We start from the raw sequence: 20,630 nt of genomic DNA on the forward strand, positions 1-20,630 counted from the left end.
GGCAGAGATGGCACCCCTGCCAGGGAGATAAGCTTTGTCTCCTTAGTGGCTTATGGTCCCGAGGTCTCTGACTCAGCCTTAACCATGGGGGGTTACAGCTTCTGAAACCAGGCAGGGTGGTTCTCAGCAGGTCTCTTGTAGGCAGCATATGTGTGGGTCATGCTTTGTTATCCATTCAGCTATTCTGTATCTTTTGATTGGAGCATTTAATCCATTTACATTTAAGGTTATTATTGATAGTTACTTATTCATTGCCGTTTTTTTGTACTTGTGTGTCCTCTCTCCCCACCCCCCCTTCCTTCCTTCCTTCCTTCCTTTCCTTAAAGCAGTCCCTTTAGCATCTCTTGCAGAGCTGGTTTGGTGGAGGTATATTCTTTTAGACTTCTTTTGTCTGGGAAGCTCCTTATTTGGCCCTCTGTCTTGATTGAGAGCCTTCCTGGGTAAAGTAGTCTTGGTTGCAGGCCTCTGGTTCTCATTACTTGGAATATTTTTTGCCATTCTCTTCTGGCTTGGAGCATTTCCATTGAGAAGTAAGCTGCTAACCTTATCGGGGCTCCCTTGTATGTTACTTCCTGTTTCTTCCTTGCTGCCTTTGAGATTCTCTCTTTGTCTTGGAATTTTGCCATTTTAATTATGATGTGTCTTGAAGTGGGCCTCTTTTTCCTCTTGATTGAGACTCTCTGTGTTTCCTGGATTTGTGTGACTTTTTCTCTCATCAAATTAGGAAAGTTTTCCATCATTACTTATTCAAACAGGTTTTTTATCCCTTGCTCTTCTCCTTCTCCTTCTGGTATCCCTATTATACAGATATTATTCCATTTCATGTTGTCCTGTATTTCCCTTGTCCCCTCTTTATTCTTTCTGAGCCTCTTTTCCTTTTCTTGCCCATTCTGGTTGGTTTTTTTCTACCTTGGCCTCCAGTTCGCTGATCCGATCCTCTGCTTCATCAAGTCTGATTTTCATTCCTTCTACTGTGTTCTTCAGTTCCCAAATTGTATTCTTCATTTCCTCTTGGCCCTTGTTGATAGTTTCTATTTCCTTTTTCATGTTGATATATTTTTCAATGAGTTCATTGTAGTTTCCCTGTAGTTTTTGGCAATTCTCTTTGAGCTCATTAAGCTTCCTTATAACCAATGCTTTGAACTCAATATTTGATAGTTGACTTGCCTCTTTTTCACTCAGCATTGTTTCTGAGACTTCCTCCTTTCCTTTCATTTGGGGAATGTTTCTTTGTCTTCCCATTGTTTGTGAGATTCTTCCTGTTAGCCTCTGCTTCTTAAGTTGCTCTGTTCTGACCCCCTACATTTATGGTGTAAACTTCTGTGGTAGAATACCTGTGAAATTCAGTGGTACAGTCTCCTTGATCTCCCGAGCTTACTGATCTTGGGCTGTGGTGTATGTTGGCTCTTTGTATGTCTTTGGTTTTTAGTTGTTGGGTCTTTCTTTGGTGGGCCCTTCCCACCAGCTGGTTAACTGAGGGTCACTCTGTCCACCACCTCTTGTATTCTGTTGTATTGGTGTGGGCAGGTTGTGTTGGAGCTGGTTCTTCCGTGTGTACAAAGTTTTGAGTGTTTTGTCTTGCTCTTGTTCAGTCGTTTGTTCTTAGTAATTTTCCACTATTTAGTTGTATTTCCAGATAGGTCCTGGGTTGAGTTAGTGTGGCTTACACTCCCTCCTTCACCTTCTTCTGCTGTTATTTGTTGGTTGTGCCTTTGTTGGTGGGTTTCCTCTTCCAGCAGGTATTCTGGTATTCACAGCTTCTACCTACTCTTTTTTGTGATCAGTTGGAGTGGGAAGGCGAAATGGTTTAAGACAGCTGGAGTATATTGTATAATATTTAAAGTACCAGCCCTTAGAAAAGAGATAGGAGATCCTTTGGATGTGTGTAGTGTTAACTGTGATAATTCACCCACCTATCCATTTTTAGAAATGGTGGAAAGAAGATAAGACTCCTGTTGCAGGTGGGGGTGGGAGGAAGTATTGTGAGTTGGGTCTAGAAAGCTGTGAGGTTGTGGGGGGTCAGATTATGAGGTAAAGTGAGAGTAAGGGGTAGAAAGTAAGTGTAATGTGTGAGAGAATAGAGTGAACCACAACAGTAATAAAGTTCAGGAAACATTGAAGTGGGCTGAGATCTGGGAAGGGTTCTGTGTAGTATTTACAGATGTATGGAACAGCTATTATTTACAGTAGTAATGGAGCAACAATCCTATGACAGAATCTATGTGATCTGGGTAACTAGAATAGGGAGTATAGGTCCTAGACCAGCGTGCTAATGGAACACAAGTGAAGTGAATGACAGTTAATTAACAATACACTATGAAAGAGAGAACAAGGGGAAACCAGTCAAACAATGCAAATTAACCAATCAAGCGAAGAACACTAAACAGAAAGAAGAGAAATAGACAAATACTAATAAAATGAATGATGTAAGAATAATGAAAAATAATAATACAAATATACAATAAATTGCAAGTTCTCTGGATGTCCCCTGTTTGGATCCAACTCTGGTCTTTTCACAGTTCCAGGTTTTATTGTCTTACTAGTGGGAATTTAAAAAAAAAAGAAGAAGAAGAAGGAAGGAAGGAAGAAGAGGTATAAATGGACAGAAAGAAGGAATAGAACAAGAAAGAAGGAAAGAGAGGAAGAAGGTGTTAAAAGAAAAAATAATTATAAAAATAATAATAAAGAATTACTTAAAAAAAAAAAATCCTCCCACTGGCTTCAAACTGGCCAAGCCAGTTTTGCTGGTCTTTTTGGCTGCAGCCAACTCCGGGGGCCTAGCCCAGCTCTTGTCCATTCCCCACCAGGACTCAGGCAGCCTCCAGCCCAGCTCTCCAGGAACCCAGGGACCCACAGGTTCAAGCACTCACCCACCTCTGGGCTATGGATGGGAGCGTGGGGCCTTCTGTGGTGGGGCACTGTCACTGATGCCTCGAATGTGTGCCTGGAGGCCCTCCAAGGTGCGTACTCTTCCCCGGTTCTTGGGATTTGACCTCGATGCCCCCCCCCCCCCCCCCACACCTTCCCAGGTGCATGGGGCTGCCGAGTGGAGAGGAGACTGGAGCAGCTGCTGCAGGAGAATTCCCCAAACTGCCCGTGAGTGTCTTTTTCTTTTTGAGAAAATCCTCCTGCTCAGTCCTGCCGCTCTATACAAGGAAAGGCCTGTCCTCTCACACAGCCCACCTATGGAGCTAGACAGAGGACTGTGCAGGACAGGGCCCGACACGGCCCAATTCTCAACTCTCCCCAGCTGATGCCGACAATCTCCGTGGGTTTACCACTTTGTGCTTATTCCCTCTCCCTGGGACTTCAAGCAACCAGGTCTCTCTCGGTGCTGCTCAAACCTTGTTTGGTAGGGGAGGAAGCCATTAACTTGGCTCTCTCCCAGGCCAGCAGGTGCAGGCCTGGGACTGCAGTTTCCCTGGTTCCTGCAATGGTCCCAGGGACCTTTTTGTCCTGAAGCAATCTCCTTACCGTCTGTTTTTTCAGTGATCTCTGTACTTTTTGGTCTCCTATCTTCATAAACACTGGGGTTCTGTTGGCTGTTCGCTTTGTTCCTCAGTAGATCGGCTAGGTGTTTCACCCCTGTGCAGGGAGAAGTGGACTCCGCTCCCACCTATTTCGCTGCCATCTTCCCAATCCTCCCAGGCTGTTTTGATTACAGTGCCCTGTAATACAGTTTGATGAGGTATTGTGATCCTTCCTACTTTGTTCTTCTTTCTCAAAATTGCTGGAGCTATTCGGGGTCATTTATGGTTCCATATAAATTTTGGAAGTGTTGTTCTATATCTGTGAAATATACCATTGGTACTTTAATAGGGATTGCATTGAATCTATAAATTGCTTTGGGTAGTATGGCCATTTTGATGATGTTAATTCTTCCAATCCATGAACACAGTATATGTTTCCATTTGTTTCTCTCTTCATTAATTTCTTTCTTCAGCATTGTGTAGCTTTCTGAATACAGGTCTTTTACCTCCTTGGTTATATTTATTCCTAGGTATTTTATTTTTCTTGTTGCTATATCAAATGGGATGTTTTTCCTGATTTCTGTTTCTGATATTTCATTGTTGGTATACAAAAATGCCTTTGATTTCTGAATATTGACTTTGTATCCCGCTGTTTTGCCAAATTCATTTATTAGGTCGAGTAGTTTTTTGGTGCTGTCCATCGGATTTTCTATGTACACTATCATGTCATCTGCAAACAATGACAGTTTTCTTTCCTCTTTTCCAATTTAGATGCCTTTTATTTACTTTGCTGGTCTAATTGCTGTGGCTCAGACTTCCAATACTATGTTGAATAGAAGTGGTGAATGTGGACAACCTTGTCTTGTTCCTGATCTTCGTGGGAAACTTTTTAGGTGTTGCCCATTGAATATGATGTTGGCTGTAGGTCTCTTGTATATGGCCTTTTAGGTTGAGGAATGCTCCCTCTGTTCCCAGTTTGCTGAGGTTTTTGATCATAAATGGGTGTAGTACCTTATCAAATGCTTTTTCCACATCTATTGATATGATCATGTGATTTTTGTCTTAGCATTAGTTTATGTGATGTATTACGTTTATTGATTTGCAAATATTGTACCATCCTTGCATCCCTGAGATTAATCCCACTTGGTCATGGTGTATGGTCTTTTTAATATTTTTCTGGATGCGGTTTGCCAATATTTTGTTGAGGATTTTAGTGTTTATGTTCATCAGTGATATTGGCCTGTAGTTTTCTTTCTTTGTAATGTCTTTATCTGGTTTTGGAATCAGGATGATGCTGGCTTCATGAGAAGAGTTTGCTAGTCTTCCATCTTCTTCAGTTTTTTTTGGAAGAGTCTATGAAGGATAGGGGTTAGATCTTCCTTAATGCTTTGTAGAATTCTCTTGTGAAACCGTGCAGTCCAGGTCTTTTGTGTGTTGGGAGTTTTTTGATTACTGCTTCAATTTCATCACTGTTACTGGTCTGTTCAGGCTTTCTACTTCTTCATTGAGTTGGAAGATTATATTTTTCTAGAAATTTGTCCATTTCATCTAGGTTTTCAAATATCTTGGTATATAGTTCTTCATAGTAATTTCTTACAATCCTTTGTATTTTGTGGTATCAGTTGTAATCTCTCCTCTTTCATTTCTGATTGTGTTTATTTGGGTCCTCTCTCTTTTTTTTCTTGATGAGCCTGCTTGAAGACTTGTCGATTTTCTTTATGTTTTCAAAGGACCAGATCCTGGGTTTATAGATCCTGAGAATTGTGCTTTTCCTCTGTATGTCATTTAATTCTGCTCTGATATGGTTATTTCCTTCCTTCTACTTGCTCTGGGCTGTCTTTGTTATTGTTCCTTGAGTTCTTGTAGGTGTAGGGGTAGGTTGTTTATTTGAAAATGTTTCTATTCTTTTTAGGTAGGCCTGTATCACTATGAACTTCCCTCTCAGGACTGCCTTTGCTGTGTCCCATAAGGTTTGGGTTGTTGTGAGTTCATTTTCATTTGTTTCCAGAAACTTTTTGGTTTCTTCTCTGATCTCATTCTTGACCCATTCATTGTTTAATAGCATGCTGTTTAATCTCCATGAGTTTCAGTGTTTTTGATTTTTTTCCTTGAGGTTGGTTTCTAGTTTTAATCCCTTGTGGTAGGAGAAAATGCTTGATACGATTTCCATTTTCTTGAATTTGTCGGGGCTTGTTTTGTGTCCTATCATGTGGTCTATCTTTTAGAATGTTCCATGTGCATTTGAAAAGAATGTGTATTTTGTTTCTTTGATCCCAAAGAAACAAATGGCTCTATATATATATCAGTTAAGTCCATTTGATCTAGGACATTGTTCAATGCCACAATATCTTCATTGACTTTTTGTTTGGAAGATCTATCCATTTTTGATGGTGGGGTGTTCAAATCCTCTATTATGATTGTGTTGTCATCAATATCTCTCTTGAAGTCCTTCAAGATTTTTTTTATGTATTTGGGTGCTCCTATGCTGAGTGCATATATATTTACAATGTTTATGTTTTCTTGATGGATTCTTCCCTTGAGTATTATGAAATGACCTTCTGGGTCTCTTTTTATGGCCCTTTGTTTGAAGTCTGTTTTGTCCAATAAAAGTATTATTACTACCCTAGCCTTATTTTCCTGTCCATTTGTTTGGAATATTTGCTCCCAGCCCTTCACTTTCAGTCTGTGTAGGTCCTTTGTTCTGAAGTTGGTCTCTCTCTCTCTTTTTCTTTTTTTCTTTTTTTTTTTTGCTGTTTATTTCTTTATATATTAATTTTTTATTATATTTTTTTGATTCTGCTATTATAGTTGTCCCATTTTCCCCACCTTTATTCCCCTCAGTCCTGCATGCCACATTCTACCCGCATTCCCCCCTTTCAGTTCATGTCCATAGGTCATACATATAAGTTCTTTGGCTTCTTCATTTCCTGTATTATTCTTCACCTCGCCCTGTCTATTTTCTACCTTCCATTTATGCTACTTATTCTCTGTACCTTCCCCCCCTCTCCCTCTCCCAGTCCTCTTCTGATAACCCTCCACGTGAACTCCATTTCTGTGATTCTGTTCCTGTTCTAGTTGTTTGCTTAGTTTGTTTTTGTTTGGGGAGTTTTCTTTTTAGGTTTGGTTGTTAATACTGTGAGTTTGTTGTCATTTTACTGTTCATAGTTTTGATCTTCTGTTTTTTAGATAAGTCCCTTTAACATTTCATATAATAAGGGCTTGGTAATGATGAACTCCTTTAACTTGACCTTATCTGGGAAGCACTTTATCTGCCCTTGCATTCTAAATGATAGCTTTGCTGGATAGAGTAATCTTGAATGTAGGTCCTTGACTTTCATGACTTGGAATACTTCTTTCCAGCCCCTTCTTGCCTGCAAGGATTCTTTTGAGAAATCAGCTGATAGTCTGATGGGCACCCCTTTGTGGGTAACTGTCTCCTTTTCTCTTGCTGCTTTTAAGATTCTCTCCTTATCATTAATGTTGGGTAACATAATTATGATGTGCCTGTGTGTGTTCCTCCTTGGGTCCAACTTCTTTAGCACTCTCTGACTTCCTGGACTTCCTGAAAATCTATTTCTTTTGCCAGGTTAGGGAAGTTCTCCTTCATTATTTTTTCAAATAAGTTTTCAGTTTCTTGCTCTTCCTCTTCTCCTTCTGGCACCCCTATAATTCGGATGTTGGAACGTTTAAAGATGTCCTGGAGGTTCCTGAGGACATCTCCTCATTTTTTTGAATTCTTGTTTCTTCATTCTGTTCTGACTGAATGTTTCTTTCTTCCTTCTGGTTCACACCGTTGATATGAGTCCCGGTTTCCTTCCCATCACTGTTGGTTCCCAGTATATTTTCCTTTATTTCTTTTAGCATAGCCTTCATTTTTTTCTCTATTTTTCCAACCATATTCAACTAATTCTGTGAACATCCTAATTACCAGTGTTTTGAACTGTTCACCTGATAGGTTGGCTATGTCTTCATTGGTTAGTTGTATTTTTTCTCTAGCTTTGATCTGGTCTTTCATTTGGGCCATTTTTTTTGTCTCTGCATGCCTGTTATGTAGTAAAGGGCGGAGCCTTAGGTGTTCACCAGGGTGGGGCAATCCACTTCGATAAGTTGTGACATTGTATGTGGGGAAGGGGTCTGAGAGGGAACAATGCCGCTTGTTCCACTCTCTGCCTGTTTTCAGTCACTTCCACTTCCCCTGCTACCCTCAATTAAATTGGGCCCTTCTGGTGCTGATTTCCGCATGGGTGGTTTTGTGTACATTCTAAGACCCTGTGGTCTCTCCAATGAACTCTCCTGTGAGGTTGGGAGTTTCTCCCACTGCTACCCCATCCCCCCAGGTGTTTTCAGTCAGAATCTTTGAGTGTTTATTTCCCTGTGCAGCAACTCTGAGTTGGGTGGTCTGTCTTGCTCCCCAGTCATTTCTCCTAGTTTATCTGTTCACAGATGTGGGACTGCCCTTTTTGCCAGCTCCCACATCTCCAGGTCCTCCAGCCTCTGCCTTCCTGTGAGTCCTCTCTGGATGAATGTTTCTTCTTTAACTCCTTGGTTGTTGGACTTCCATAGAGTTCGATTTTCTTTCAGTTCAGGTTGTTTTTTCTTTGTAAGTTTGTTGTTCTCTTTTGGTTGTGCTCGGAGACACAGTGTGTCTACCTATGCCACTATCTTGGCCAGAAGTCCTGAAGTGGGTCTCTTATAGGCAGCATATGTGTGGGTCATGGTTTCCTATCCATTCAGCTCTTCTATGTCTTTTGATTGGAGCATTGAATCCATTTACATTTAAGGTTATTATTGATAGGTAGTTATTCATTGGCATTTTTTTGTAGCTCTGTGCCTGTCTCACTCACTGTTTTTATTCCTCTTCTTAAAGGAGTTCCTTTTGCATCTCTTGCAGAGCTAGTTTTGTTGAGGTATATTCTTTGAAGCTTCTTTTTTCTGGGAAACTCCTTATTTGGCCTTCCATTTTAATTGAGAGTCTTGCTGGATAGAGTAGTCTTGGTTGTAGGCCTTTGTTTTTCATTACTTGGAATATTCTCTGTCTTATCAGTGCTCCCTTGTATGTTACTTCCTGTTTCTCACTTGGTGCCTTTAAGATTCTCTCCTTGTCTTGTACTTTTGCCGTTTTAATTATGGTGTGTCTTGAAGTGGGCCTCTTTGGTTTTCTGTTGATAGGGACTCTGTGTTTCCTGGATTTGTGTGACTTTTTCTCTCCTCATATTCGGGAAATTTTCCATCATTACTTTTCCCTTGCTCTTCTTCTTGTTCTGGTATCCCTATTATATGGATATTATTCCATTTCATGTTGTCCTGCAGATCCCTTAACATATTTTCACTCTTTCTGAGTCTCTTTTCCTTTTCTTGCTTTTCTGGTTTTTTTTTTTTTTTTTTCTACCTTGTCCTCCAGCTCACTTATATGATCTTCTGCTTCATCCAGCCTGCTTTTAATTCCTTCTAATGTGCTTTTTATTTCCGGGATTTTATTTTTCATCTCTTCCCTATTTTTGTTTATAGATTCTATTTCATTTTTCATACTGTTGTAGTTCTCACTCAGTTCCTTTTAGTTTTCTGTTAGTTCCTTGAGCATCTTCATAACCATTATTTTTAATATTATAACTGATAGTTTGGTTACCTCCATTTCATTTATCTTTTAGTGGGGAGTCTTCCATTCCCTTTGATTGCATGTTCTTTTTTTGTCTCCCTATTTTAGGTGACTCTTTTTGTTTGTTTCTGCGCTTCCTGATGTTTCCCTTTGCTATCTGTCTTTGTAGGGTGACCTTCTATGGTAGGAATTCTGTGGGATTCAGTGGTGTGGTCTCTTTGATGTACATGTCTGGGCACTCTAGGTTTGCCCTTTCTTCTGTTCGTGTGAGTTCTCTTGTTGTACTTGGGTTTGTACCTTTTGGTGGTTCCTTTGTTGGTGGTTTCTCTCCTCTAGCAGGTATACTGATGTTCACAGCTCCCACCTTTTGTTGTATGTGATCAGTATCAGGAGGTAGGCCAAATGGATTAAGATAGCAGGAGAGCATTTTATGGTATTTAAAGCACCAGCAAGTAGAGAAGAGATAGGAGACCTTTGGATAAGTATAACCCTAATTGTGATATTGCACCCAACTAGCCACTTTGTATAAAATGTGAAAGAGAGATAAGACTCTTGTTAGAGGGGAGGAAGATCATGGTCTGAATCCAGAAAACAGAACACTTGTGCAAGGTTAGATGATGAAATACAGTGAGAGTAAAGGGTAGAAAGTGGGAGTAGTATGAGAGAGAATAGAGTTAACCACAATAATAGTAATGCTCAGGGATAAAGTGAAGTGGGCTAAGATCAGGGAGGATTGTTGTGTAGTATGTAGAATTGTATGGAACAACAATTATTTACAATAGTGCTGGAACAACAATAATATGACAAGAAATATATGATTTGGATAACCAGAATAGAAAGTACACGGTCAAGAGTAGTGTGTTACTGGAACACAAGTGGAGTGAAAGAAGACAAATTAAAATACATAAAGAAAGAATAAGGAAAACCATCCAAACAATGCAATTAAACAAATAAAGAAAACTAAACATAAGGAAGAAAAATTAAAAAAAATATTAATAAAATAAAATTTGTAAAAGTAATGAAAAAGTAATAATGATATAGATAAACAATAAAATGCCAGTTCTGTGGTTAGCAAAGTGACATTGTGTCAGTTTTTCAATTTGGGGGGTTAGGTTTGTCCTCCGCCTTTGGATCTGTCTCTGAAACTTTCATACCTAGCCAACTTATTGTCTCACTTGGGGAAAGAAAAAGAAAAATAAGCTTCCTGCTGACGTTAAAGCGGTTGAGCAAGTTCTGCTGGTCTTCCTGGATGTCACGGGAAGAAGGGCGCTGGGCTTAGCTTTTCTCCCTCCCGATGGTTTTGAGAGGATGGGCACCAGGTGTGGGCCTCAAGTAGCCTAGCCTCTGGCCCAGGCCCTATGTAAGCTGCCAGGCTCAAATCAACCACTCAGTCTCTGGTTGTACTGCACGAGTCACACTGTGACACTTGCTTCCATTCAGCCACTCAGCCTTTGGGCATGGCAGCTCAAATCACCCTCTGGCAAGCCAGCCACTGGTCTCGAGTTCCTTACAAAGTAGCTGCCTGCCATTCTTAACAAGCACAAGGCTTTTCACACAGCCCAACTTTCTAACCAGTCTGGAGAGTATCCAGGTCAGGGTCTGACATGGCTCCACTCTTCTCCCTTCCCCAGGTGTCTCCCAGCACCCCAACTGCTCTGGTGCTGGCGTCCATAGTCCCAGCAAGTGTACATCACCTCTGTGTGTCTCCCACTTCATCTCTATTTCCCCCAGTGACTTCCAGCTTCCAGGACCCTCCTGGTGCTGGGCTGCCCTCCCTGCTCTGGTAGGGGAGGTTGCTGGTGATCTAACTCTCTTCCAATTATCTTGTGTCAGATGCCAGGCCGGGGCCACAGCGGCTGAGGGCCTTGCGCAGATCCCAGCTACCTTACCGTCCCAGGGCAATCTCACCGTCTGTTTTTCAGTGTCCTCTACAGTTTTGGGCCTCCAAACTTCATAAAGGCTGGGATTCCGTTGGCTGTACACTCTGTTTCTCAAAAGATCGGCTAGGTGTTCCAGCTGGGCACAGGGAGAACTGGGCTCCACTCCCACCTACCTTGCCACCATCTTTTTACAATCTATTGCTAGATTTATTTATTTTTTATTCTTACCCAAGGACATTTTTTTCATTGCTTTTTAAAGAGCAGGAGAATGGTAGGAGGGAGCAAGGGTGGGGGTTTGAGAAACATCAGTTGACTGCCTTCTCCTACACACCCCAACCAGGGATCAAACACACAACCTAGGTATGTGCCCTGACTGGGAATTGAATCCTCTACCTTTCAGTCTATGGGATGACTCTCCAACCAACTGAGCCACACCGGCCGAGGTTAGAATACGTCTTCTTGAGAAAAGCAAAAGAGACCCAGTTTTATCCTCTGACAGAGGATGGTAAGCGCTATGGGAATAGAGAAAGTCTAAGGAAAGGAGCCAGAAAACGAAGGGGAAGATGCCAAAGACACTCAGGAGAAACTGAAACCCTAGTTGTGTGCTAGACATCATTACACTAATAGCTAGCTTATACAGGTAGTCAGGCTTCCTGTGACCTATCATTTCCATGTCTTTTGGTCACACTTGTGGGAAAATCTAAGTCATGGTAGCTAAAACAGTTCCTTGACTTTCTATGTATGCTCCATGAAACTTGAAGTTTATGAAAGAGAAGAAACCTTTTTAAAGTTAACAAAAATAAAAATAAAAATTTTAGTTCTATTTAATCCTGTCCAATATATTCAAGGTTTTTTAATGCATTAAAATACACATGGAAACAGGTTCTATATTAAAAAGAAACAACTGGGAATTAAATATATGTAGAATGAATTTGAAAGGATTTTTTCACTTGACTTGAGTAAAATGTTTTTGGTTTTTTCCTGTCCTTTCATACTCAAATTCTCCCAGTTTTTATTTACCTTTATCATTGAGGAAAGTAGATTTCATGTTAAGCCTAGTAATAAAATAAAAACTCTCAGTGACCTCCTCTACCAACTTAGCTGAAGGTCAGTGTTGAGTGAGAAATATCCCTAGCTGAGTCAGACTAAAATAAAAATGTAATTTAGAGCCAGAAAGTTTGATGCTGATGGCCACCACAGCCATATAAGGAGCCCATGGATACACTGGAAGGATTTCCCTGGCAAGCTGGGCATTCTCTTAAGTCAACACACTTAGCTAAAAATACTGTTGTATATTTGAAATACAAGTCTTTCTTAAATCTGTGTGTTTGGTTAGGACACAATATATCTTTTTGAAAAGGTGTTTAGGGATGAGAATAGTGTTAGTATGTCACAAAACAAATGCCAGAGAGAAATTATTTGAGTAATAGAGGAACTCCTGCAGAGACATTTTCCAGTAAAGTTGTTAAAGATTTTAAGAAAAATATTGGACAACCTATGAAAGATAATTTTTAGAATGTTTTTTTAGTTGACCCAATCCATATCCCATAGTCACCCAGTTATTTGAATGACCATGGGATAGGGATTCAGTGAGAGAAAATTTGTGAGAGTGCTTATAGATTTCAAACTGCAGTGATGATAGTTAAATGAGTTTTCTTCACTGAGAGGTTAAAGGTGAGACAAGAAAGTCATGCTGAAGCGCATGAGCTACATGGAGCTTTTCTGAGTTTCTGGAGAAGGAATCCGCTCACTAGTATTTGTCCAAATGTTCTTTTAGACGTATCACCCAGTACTAGTAAAGTTTGATCATCAATTACCTTTATATAATTCTGAATAGTCATCTTGCTATAATCTTGGTTTTATTTTTGTTTTTTTTTTAAGATTTTATTTTATTTATTTTTAGAGAGAGGGGAAGGGAGAAAGAGAGGGAGAGAAACATCAGTGTGTGGTTCCCTCTTGCGCCCCCTGCACCGGGGACCTGGCCTATAACCCAGGCATGTGCTCCAACTGGGAATCAACTGGCAAACCCTTTGGTTCACAGACCGGCCCTCAATCCACTGAGCAACACTAGCCAGGGACAATCCTGTGTTTATTTAAAATCATATATGTATTTTTTTTAGTTTGCCTTTATTTCTTTTTAATCTTTTTTTTTTAAGATTTTATTTGTTTATTTTTAGAGAGAGGAGAAGGGAGGGAGAAAGAGACAGACACACCAATTTGTGGTTGCCTCTCGCGCGCCTCCTACTGAGGACCTGGCCGGCAACCCAGTCACGGTCCCTGACTGGGAATCAAACCAGCAACCCTTTGGTTCGCAGGTCGGTACTCGATCTACTGAGCCACACCATCAAGGGCATACATGTGTTTTAAAAAGAAAAGAGATCAAATGTTAATGTCTTCATCTCTAGATGGCAGAAATATCACTCATCTCTGCCCTTTATAAATTTTCTGTAATAAATTACTTTGGGGCTAAAGGAGGTGAGGAAATTAAAAATCAAACAAAACAATGCAGCCCAGTGACCCTGTTGCAAGTGCTCATATTTAACACACATAGGATTTACAGAAACTGGGGCTGCCCTACCCCATTGTTCAAATTATTTGTTAGTTTCTCTGCATATGGTTCAGAATGTCTCTGGATAAAGAGAGTTTCTTGGAGAATAGAAACACTGTATTTTTTTCCTTATCCTCACCCAAGGACATACTTATTGATTTTCGAAGGAGGGTAAAAGAGTCAGAGAAACATGGTTCGGTCTTAGGGACAAAACCTGCAACCCAGGCATGTGCCCTGACTTGGGATGGAACCTGTGACCCTTTGGTTTATGGGATGATGCTCCATCCAACAGAGAGAGCCACGCTGGCCAGAGCAGAAACACTGAATATTAATTATTGGTTTTAGAACTAAAAGCATACCTTCTAATTTACTTACTGAAAGATTTTAACCTGAGATTAAATTGTGCTTCACTCATTTTTTTGTGAGGGATATGAACACTTCTTAAAATATCATAGAGTTTAACGTGCTATAAATCTTCTGACTCCAACACCAAAGATAGTCCACCTCTAGGTGAGTTTATTTTGAAAGGTTGTTACAATCAGATGCAAATTGCCTTTTTTGGTCACAGTCTCCTTGTCACTGCTGGATTGGTCTGAGTATTTGGGATGAGTTGGAGGCCCTGGAAAGGACGATAGGATGGTTGATGGGATATAGGAAGATCCTTACACTCTCTTCATCTCTTTGTTAGTCTCTTCAGTTATTTCTAACATATTCTAACAGGGCCAAAGAGATGCTTCCCTGCTTTGATCATAAAGCAACTCCAGTGCAAGTGGATGTGCAGTTTTCTTGATTTAAAAAAAATCATCAGAGAATATATTTATTGATTTTAGAGAGAGAGAGGAAAGGAGAGAAATATTGTGAGAGAGAGACATCTAACAGCTGCCTTCTGCATGCCCCCAACCAAGGATCAAACAAGCAAGCTAGGTATGTACCCCGACTGGGAATTAAACATGCATCCTCTTGGCGCGTGGGACAACGCTCCAAATAACTGGGCCACCCAGCGAGGGCAGTTTTCTTCATTTTAAATTTGAGCTGTTCGGAGAGAACCAAGATGGCGGCGTAGGTAGACACACTGCGCCTCCTCGCACAACCAGAACTGACAGAGAATCGAACAGCAAGGGGGACCAACACCAAGGAAACAGAAAATAATCATTCATCCAGACCGGTAGGAGGGGCGGAGACGGCACTGGGGTGGAGAGGACTCGCGTGGCTGTGGCAGGACTGAGACTGGCGGAGTGTGGGACAAATGGCGCAGGCAGTCCAAGCACTAGCAGAACCTGCAGTCCCACATTTGCACAGATAAACCCAGAGGGCCGGACTCAGAGTGGCGGAGAGTGGGGCAGGCAGAGTGGCAGGTAGCACCTTGCGGCACCACATTCGCCCACAGATAAACCGGACGAACGGCGGGCAGAGAAGCAGACCACTGCGCAACCCAGGGCCCCAGCTCAGGGAAATAAAGCCTCAAACCTCTGATTGAAAGCGCCCCTGGGGGTTGGGGCGGCAGGAGAGACTCCCAGCCTCACAGGAGAGGTCGTTGGAGAGACCCACAGGGGCCTAGAGTGTGCACAGGCCCACTTACTCGGGAACCAGCACCACAGGGGCCCAGTTTGATTGTGGGTAGCGGAGTGAAAGACTGAAATCCGGAGGAGAGTGAAGCGGGCATGTAATAACCTTATTTCTATGTTATTTTTATTGATTGATTGATTTTTAGAGAGAGGACGGGAGAGAAACATCAATTTGTCATTCCACTTAGTTATGCATTCATTGGTTCTTTTTTAAAAAATATATTTTATTGATTATGCTATTACAGTAGCCCCAATTTTTTTCTCCCCTTTATCCCCCCACTTCCCTGCACCCGCCCACCCTCCAGCATTCCCCCACCCTTAGTTCATGTCCGTGGGTCATACATACAAGTTCTTTAGCTTCTCTATTTCCTATACTATGCTTAACCTCCCCTATTTTATGCCTGCCAATTATGCTTCTTACACTCTGTGCCTCCCCCCTACCATTATCTCTCTCTCCCTCCCCCACTGATAACCCTCCATGTGATCTCCATTTATGTGATTATGTTCCTGTTCCAGTTCTTTGCTTAGTTTATGTCTTTATTTTTTTGTTCAGAAAGGTGTCTAACTTTTTGGCATCTCTGGGCCACACTGGAAAAAGAGATGTCTTGGGCCACACATTAAATACATTGCAACACATAATCACAAAAAAAATCTCATAACGTTTTAAGTAAATTTATGATTTTGTGTTGGGCCACATTTATAGCCATCCTGGGCTACATGTGGGCCGCAGGTTGGACACCTCTAATCTAGGATCTCTGGGTGCCAAGGACCCTCATTAATATAGTCCCTGATGGAAGCAGAGGAAACTAGGGGGGAAAAAAGGTATTCTACATGCTTCTTCTTAACACAGTATTTGTTAAGTACCTTGAAAAAATAATAGAATTTTTACTGAATTTCCAGCATTAATCTGATTAAGCAGAGAACAGGTGTGGAACAATTTAGTGCCTGCTGGAGGAGAGTTAAGATGTACTTCCTGTTCAAGCAGTTTCCTGGTGACTTACTAGTAGGAACCATCAGCCTGTCTGTACTGGGGGCACTGGGGAAACAAAATACAAAGCAAAACCAGATTTGCTTTAATTTCAACTTAATGTCTTGTTGGTGATCGAGAATCAAATAATTTCTTTAATGAGCTCTTTAGTTTCATCAAAGGGACAGTTAAGATTAGTAGAGTACATGTGGATGCACACAAACACACACACACAAACTATTAAGAGACTTTCCATTTTATACCTCTCTGTCGTGTTTTTATTTTTTCCCAAATGCACATATTTTATTCTTGTCAATATGATTATCTAGTGAAGTAAAATTTCTAACTTGTTTTTGTACTTATCTTCACATATATATACTTAATACATACATATATAAAATAAAATTGGGACTACGTACTTATTAGAACAGCTAAAATAAAAAATAATGATAACACCAAATGCTGATGAGGATGTAGAGAATTTGAATCTCATATACTGCTGGTGGCAATGTAAAATGGTACAACCACTCTAGAAAATAATTTGGCAGTTTCTTTAAAAAAGTAAACAAAAATATAAGTAAATAATATAAGTAAGCTTATATTATTTAAACTTATATAATATAAGTAAAAAATATAAGTAAACTTATACAAATCACTAGTTTCACTCTTGGACATTTTATCCCAGAGAAATGAAGACTTAAATTCATACAGAAACTTATACACTACTCTATTCAAAATAGCCCAAAACTGGAAGCTATTGGATTGGCCAAAAATTCCATTTAGTTTTTTCCATATGATGGCTGTAGTAGTGCTTAGTTGTCTTTAACTTCATTCTAAACAATTTTGTTAGTTTGTATTGTGACAGCATGCATTTAAAAAAAGTATCAAAATTGGTGAATTTTTGTGCAGCCATTTTAATGTTGAAGATGGAAGAAAATAACATTTTCAGCGTATTATGGTTTATTTCAAGAAAGGTAAAAATGCAACTGAAACTCAAGTAAAGATTTGTGTAGTATATGGAGAAGGTACTGTGGCTGATCGAACGTGTCAAAAGTGATTTTTGAAGTTTCTTGATATTATTGACATATTGACGAAATAAATCTTTGCTGTGGGGCTGTCTTATACATTAGAAGATGTTTAGCAGCACTTCAGCCTCTACCCAGTAGAAGCTAATAGCAGACGACAGCCGACGTACTCAAAATATCCAGATCAGTAAAGTTGTTGGTGAAAATGGAAAATGTGTCTTTTACTTTATGGAAAAAACTAAATAGACTTTTTGCCAACCCAGTACTTACGTGTACTTCAGTGGGTAAATGGTTAAACTTTGATATGTTTATACCAGGGAATACTACTCAGCAATAAAAAGGAACAAGCTCTATATATGAATGAAACAACTTGGATGTGTCTTAAGGGCATTATGCTAGTGGAAAAAGCCAACCTTCCAAGGTCACATACTGTATGGTATTTATTTATGTAATTTTCTCAGTTTTAACTACTATAAAAAAAAATACTGTAGATTGCATGGTTCAAACAATAAGTATTTATTTCTCAAGGTTTTGGATGCTGGAAATTCTAAGATCAAGGCTCCAGCAGATCCAGCTTAGTAGATGAGGGTCCACTTCCTGGGTTATAGCAGCTACTCTGGCTGTACCATATCATGTATCACATGGCTCATAGAGAGTGATCTGCGTCTCTTCTTCTTATACGGGTGTTAATCTCATGGTGAGAGATTGATGTCCTACCCCCATGACCTAATCTAATCCTAATAACCTCCCAAAGGCCCCACCTCTAAATACCGTCACATTGGGGATCAGGCTTTTAATGTGAATTTTGGAGAAACAAACATTCAGTCCACAGCAATAACATTCTTTAAGTTACAATTACATAGGTGAAAATCTCAGTAGTGGTTGCCAGGGTTTAGGGTGGGGAGACAACTCTCAGATAAGATGAAAGAGATCTTTGTAGTGATGGACTAGCCTTATATCATATGATGGGGACGGTGTTTTCTGTGTCTGCCCTATACACACACATCGCACCAATGTGAGATTCCCGATTCTGATGTTGTACTATAGTTACATGTGATGTAACCACTGGGGAAAGCTCAATGAAATATACACAGGACCTCTCTGTACAATCTAGAATTCCCTGTGATTCTATAATTACTTCAAAATAAAAAGTTAAAAATTTGATTGCAGATCTTTCAGAATATTTTTAGTTCCTTGGCAGACAAGAGACTCTGTTATGTCTTCATGAACCATTAACTTTTTCATAGTTCTACTATTCTGTCTAGTAGAAATAAGGGAAGCAAGTAAGATCATTAGTTAGATTTTTACCTTATTACTTTTTAGTTACATTTTTAGATCTCTTGCTGACTCAAAACTGGTAGCGTTTGCTGTTTCATTGTCTCCATGGTTTGTTGATCAAGTAGATGGATTATTAACTCCATTCATCAACAAGTAATTATTGCATACCTGCTCAGAGGTGGACTCTAACCATGATGTGAGTACAGTCATGAACAAGACAAAGTTTCTGCCCTCCCAAGGGTTACATTTTTGGCATGTGAAGTGAGGCTAAAAGACAGTAGAGCGAGAACTTGTCCCCAGCCTCCTGGATACTGTGTGAGTTTGGTGTCTATAAGTAGCAGTACCTTAGTGTGGGCAGAATATTTTGGATCTGATGATGATTCTGGCAGAAGAATGAACATGATTTGCTTTCAGTGAACCTAATATAAATTAAGGCCTGTATAAAATATTGTAAGGAAAATAAAAAGAGCCTGACACTACTACATCATCATCATCTTCATTGCTGACACTATTACAAGACCTGTGATACGATGTAATAAGACATGCCAATGCCATTGTTAGTCATGATAAACCAGTACTGGCTCACAAGTTACAGGATTAGCTGGGGATCAAATACAAGGAGTTCTAACTACAGCTCTTTCCTGTTACCTCTTGTAACCCATTCATTGAACACATTCTTGAACTCCTAGTATGTGCCAACTGTGGAATAAATAAGTCAAACATAGCTCTTCACTGCACCAACTCACAGATATCTGGGGGAAGGCCATCATAGTGCACATCTGGCAAGCGTGGCCTGGGCATCGCGATGCTCCTCAGAGTGTGCCAGCAGTGCCAGCCTCACCAAGCGCTTATTAGAAACAGAATTTCTGGGGGTGTGTTACACTCTTAAGAGATTCTTATGCTCAACCAAAATTGAGAAGCATAGTCTTAGGGTTGTTGAAGCCAGCAGCAGACAGCCAGGGTACAGGACTGTTTCTTTCTCAGAGACCTACCAAGCAGCCCTCTTTCCTGTAGTAGCGATTACAGGCACAGTCCACCTGGGTGGGTGCTTGGCAAAGGCTGGGTTACTACTTTTTGGAGTGTTTTCTAGAGCTTCCAAAATGCCTCAATAAATCAGGACTCTCAGGCCAACTTACTGCTTTGCTGCTGGAGCTCTTAACATGAAGGTCACTAGCCACCCTGGCAAGACTGTGGCTGACGTGTGTGGGGACAGTGGGAGTGACCCTGGCAGGGAAGCAGGCGAGGCCTGGACATTATTCCTCTGGTCTCCTGTTCTGCTGCTCTCTGCCCTGGGCTTCAAGCTCAAAAGCATCAATGATGGCATTCTGGAGTAGAGCACACCATCCTTCTGTTATCCCAAAGAAGGAAGAAGTGTCCCAGACAGTGCTGAGCAGTGTTCACCAGGCTGATGGCAAAGAAGATGAGAGGGCTGTGTCCAAACTGCAGCACAGGCACAGTGACGTCAAAGTCTATAAGGAGTTCTGTGACTTTTATGCGAAATTGTGAGTGTTTCCTTTCCTAGAATTCTCCTCTCCCAGATCTTGCCTTTCCGGGTTTTCAATTTGATAGCCATTGACGGTGCTATTTCCTGGACTTTGAGCAGGGGCCTTCAAGGTGGTGCAGCAGGTTCCAGCAGGCAGATCAGTTGCCTGGTCATGTAAACTTATACTGGATGAAATGCAGATGTGAAGGAAAGTGCTACCTGTACCATAATAGTAACATCTGTCTTTAGCAGGTTCCTGATAATAGTACATTTTCACTATACAGTCCAAGAAGAAGGTTAAGAATTTTCATTATTAGGATTATAATACATTTTTATACTCTAAAAGTGTCCACAGGTAAGGGGCAGATTGGGAGAAACCAAAAAAATGAATTACAGGCTACTGATAAAAATACAGATTTTTATGATGTTTAACAATCAGCAGTTTAAAGTATACTAACTGTTTTTTTTTTTTATTCTGTCTTTCTAGGGGATAGAATGAATAAAAAAGGATGTTGTGTAACTAGCAAATACATATATCATACAGTTAGCTCTCAAAGTTCATCTAATTACTGGGCTTTAGCAAACAGTTTCCAAAAAACAAAATAATGCAGAGTATTATTTAGACCAGCTCGTGTAAGATTGTTGACTTTGTACAACATTGTAAGCTTGGAAGTATTGCAAATGCCCAATTTGTCAATTGAAAGTTAAGGAGAATTTAACTGACCTGATTCTCTATTTCCATGAACTCATTCTGTGTGGTATTGCAACAGATGTCATTTATTTTCACAACTCATGAAGAGCTCTTTTAAGAGTAATTT

General features: G+C 40.4%; 1 protein-coding gene across 10 annotated transcripts in view; it reads left to right on the forward strand.

Annotated features, from left to right (window-relative positions):
- Positions 1–20,630, forward strand: part of LIMS1 (LIM zinc finger domain containing 1) — a 155,719-nt gene that overhangs the window by 85,325 nt on the left and 49,764 nt on the right. For 4 of the 10 annotated variants that reach the window (XM_024552356.4, XM_045189157.3, XM_045189153.3 and 1 more), the window contains exon 1: positions 19,632–19,831. The exons of 5 other annotated variants lie outside the window; for them this stretch is intronic. In XM_024552356.4, the coding sequence (XP_024408124.2) occupies positions 19,644–19,831 (188 nt within the window). In that variant the 5' untranslated portion in view covers positions 19,632–19,643. Of the gene's footprint in view, positions 1–13,123; positions 13,262–19,631; positions 19,832–20,630 lie in introns of those variants that run through there. One more of the 10 variants, XM_053920545.2, reaches the window with a different exon arrangement.

The sequence above is a fragment of the Desmodus rotundus genome, chromosome 3 (genome assembly GCF_022682495.2).
Source record: "Desmodus rotundus isolate HL8 chromosome 3, HLdesRot8A.1, whole genome shotgun sequence".
NCBI classification, from domain to species: domain Eukaryota; kingdom Metazoa; phylum Chordata; class Mammalia; order Chiroptera; family Phyllostomidae; genus Desmodus; species Desmodus rotundus.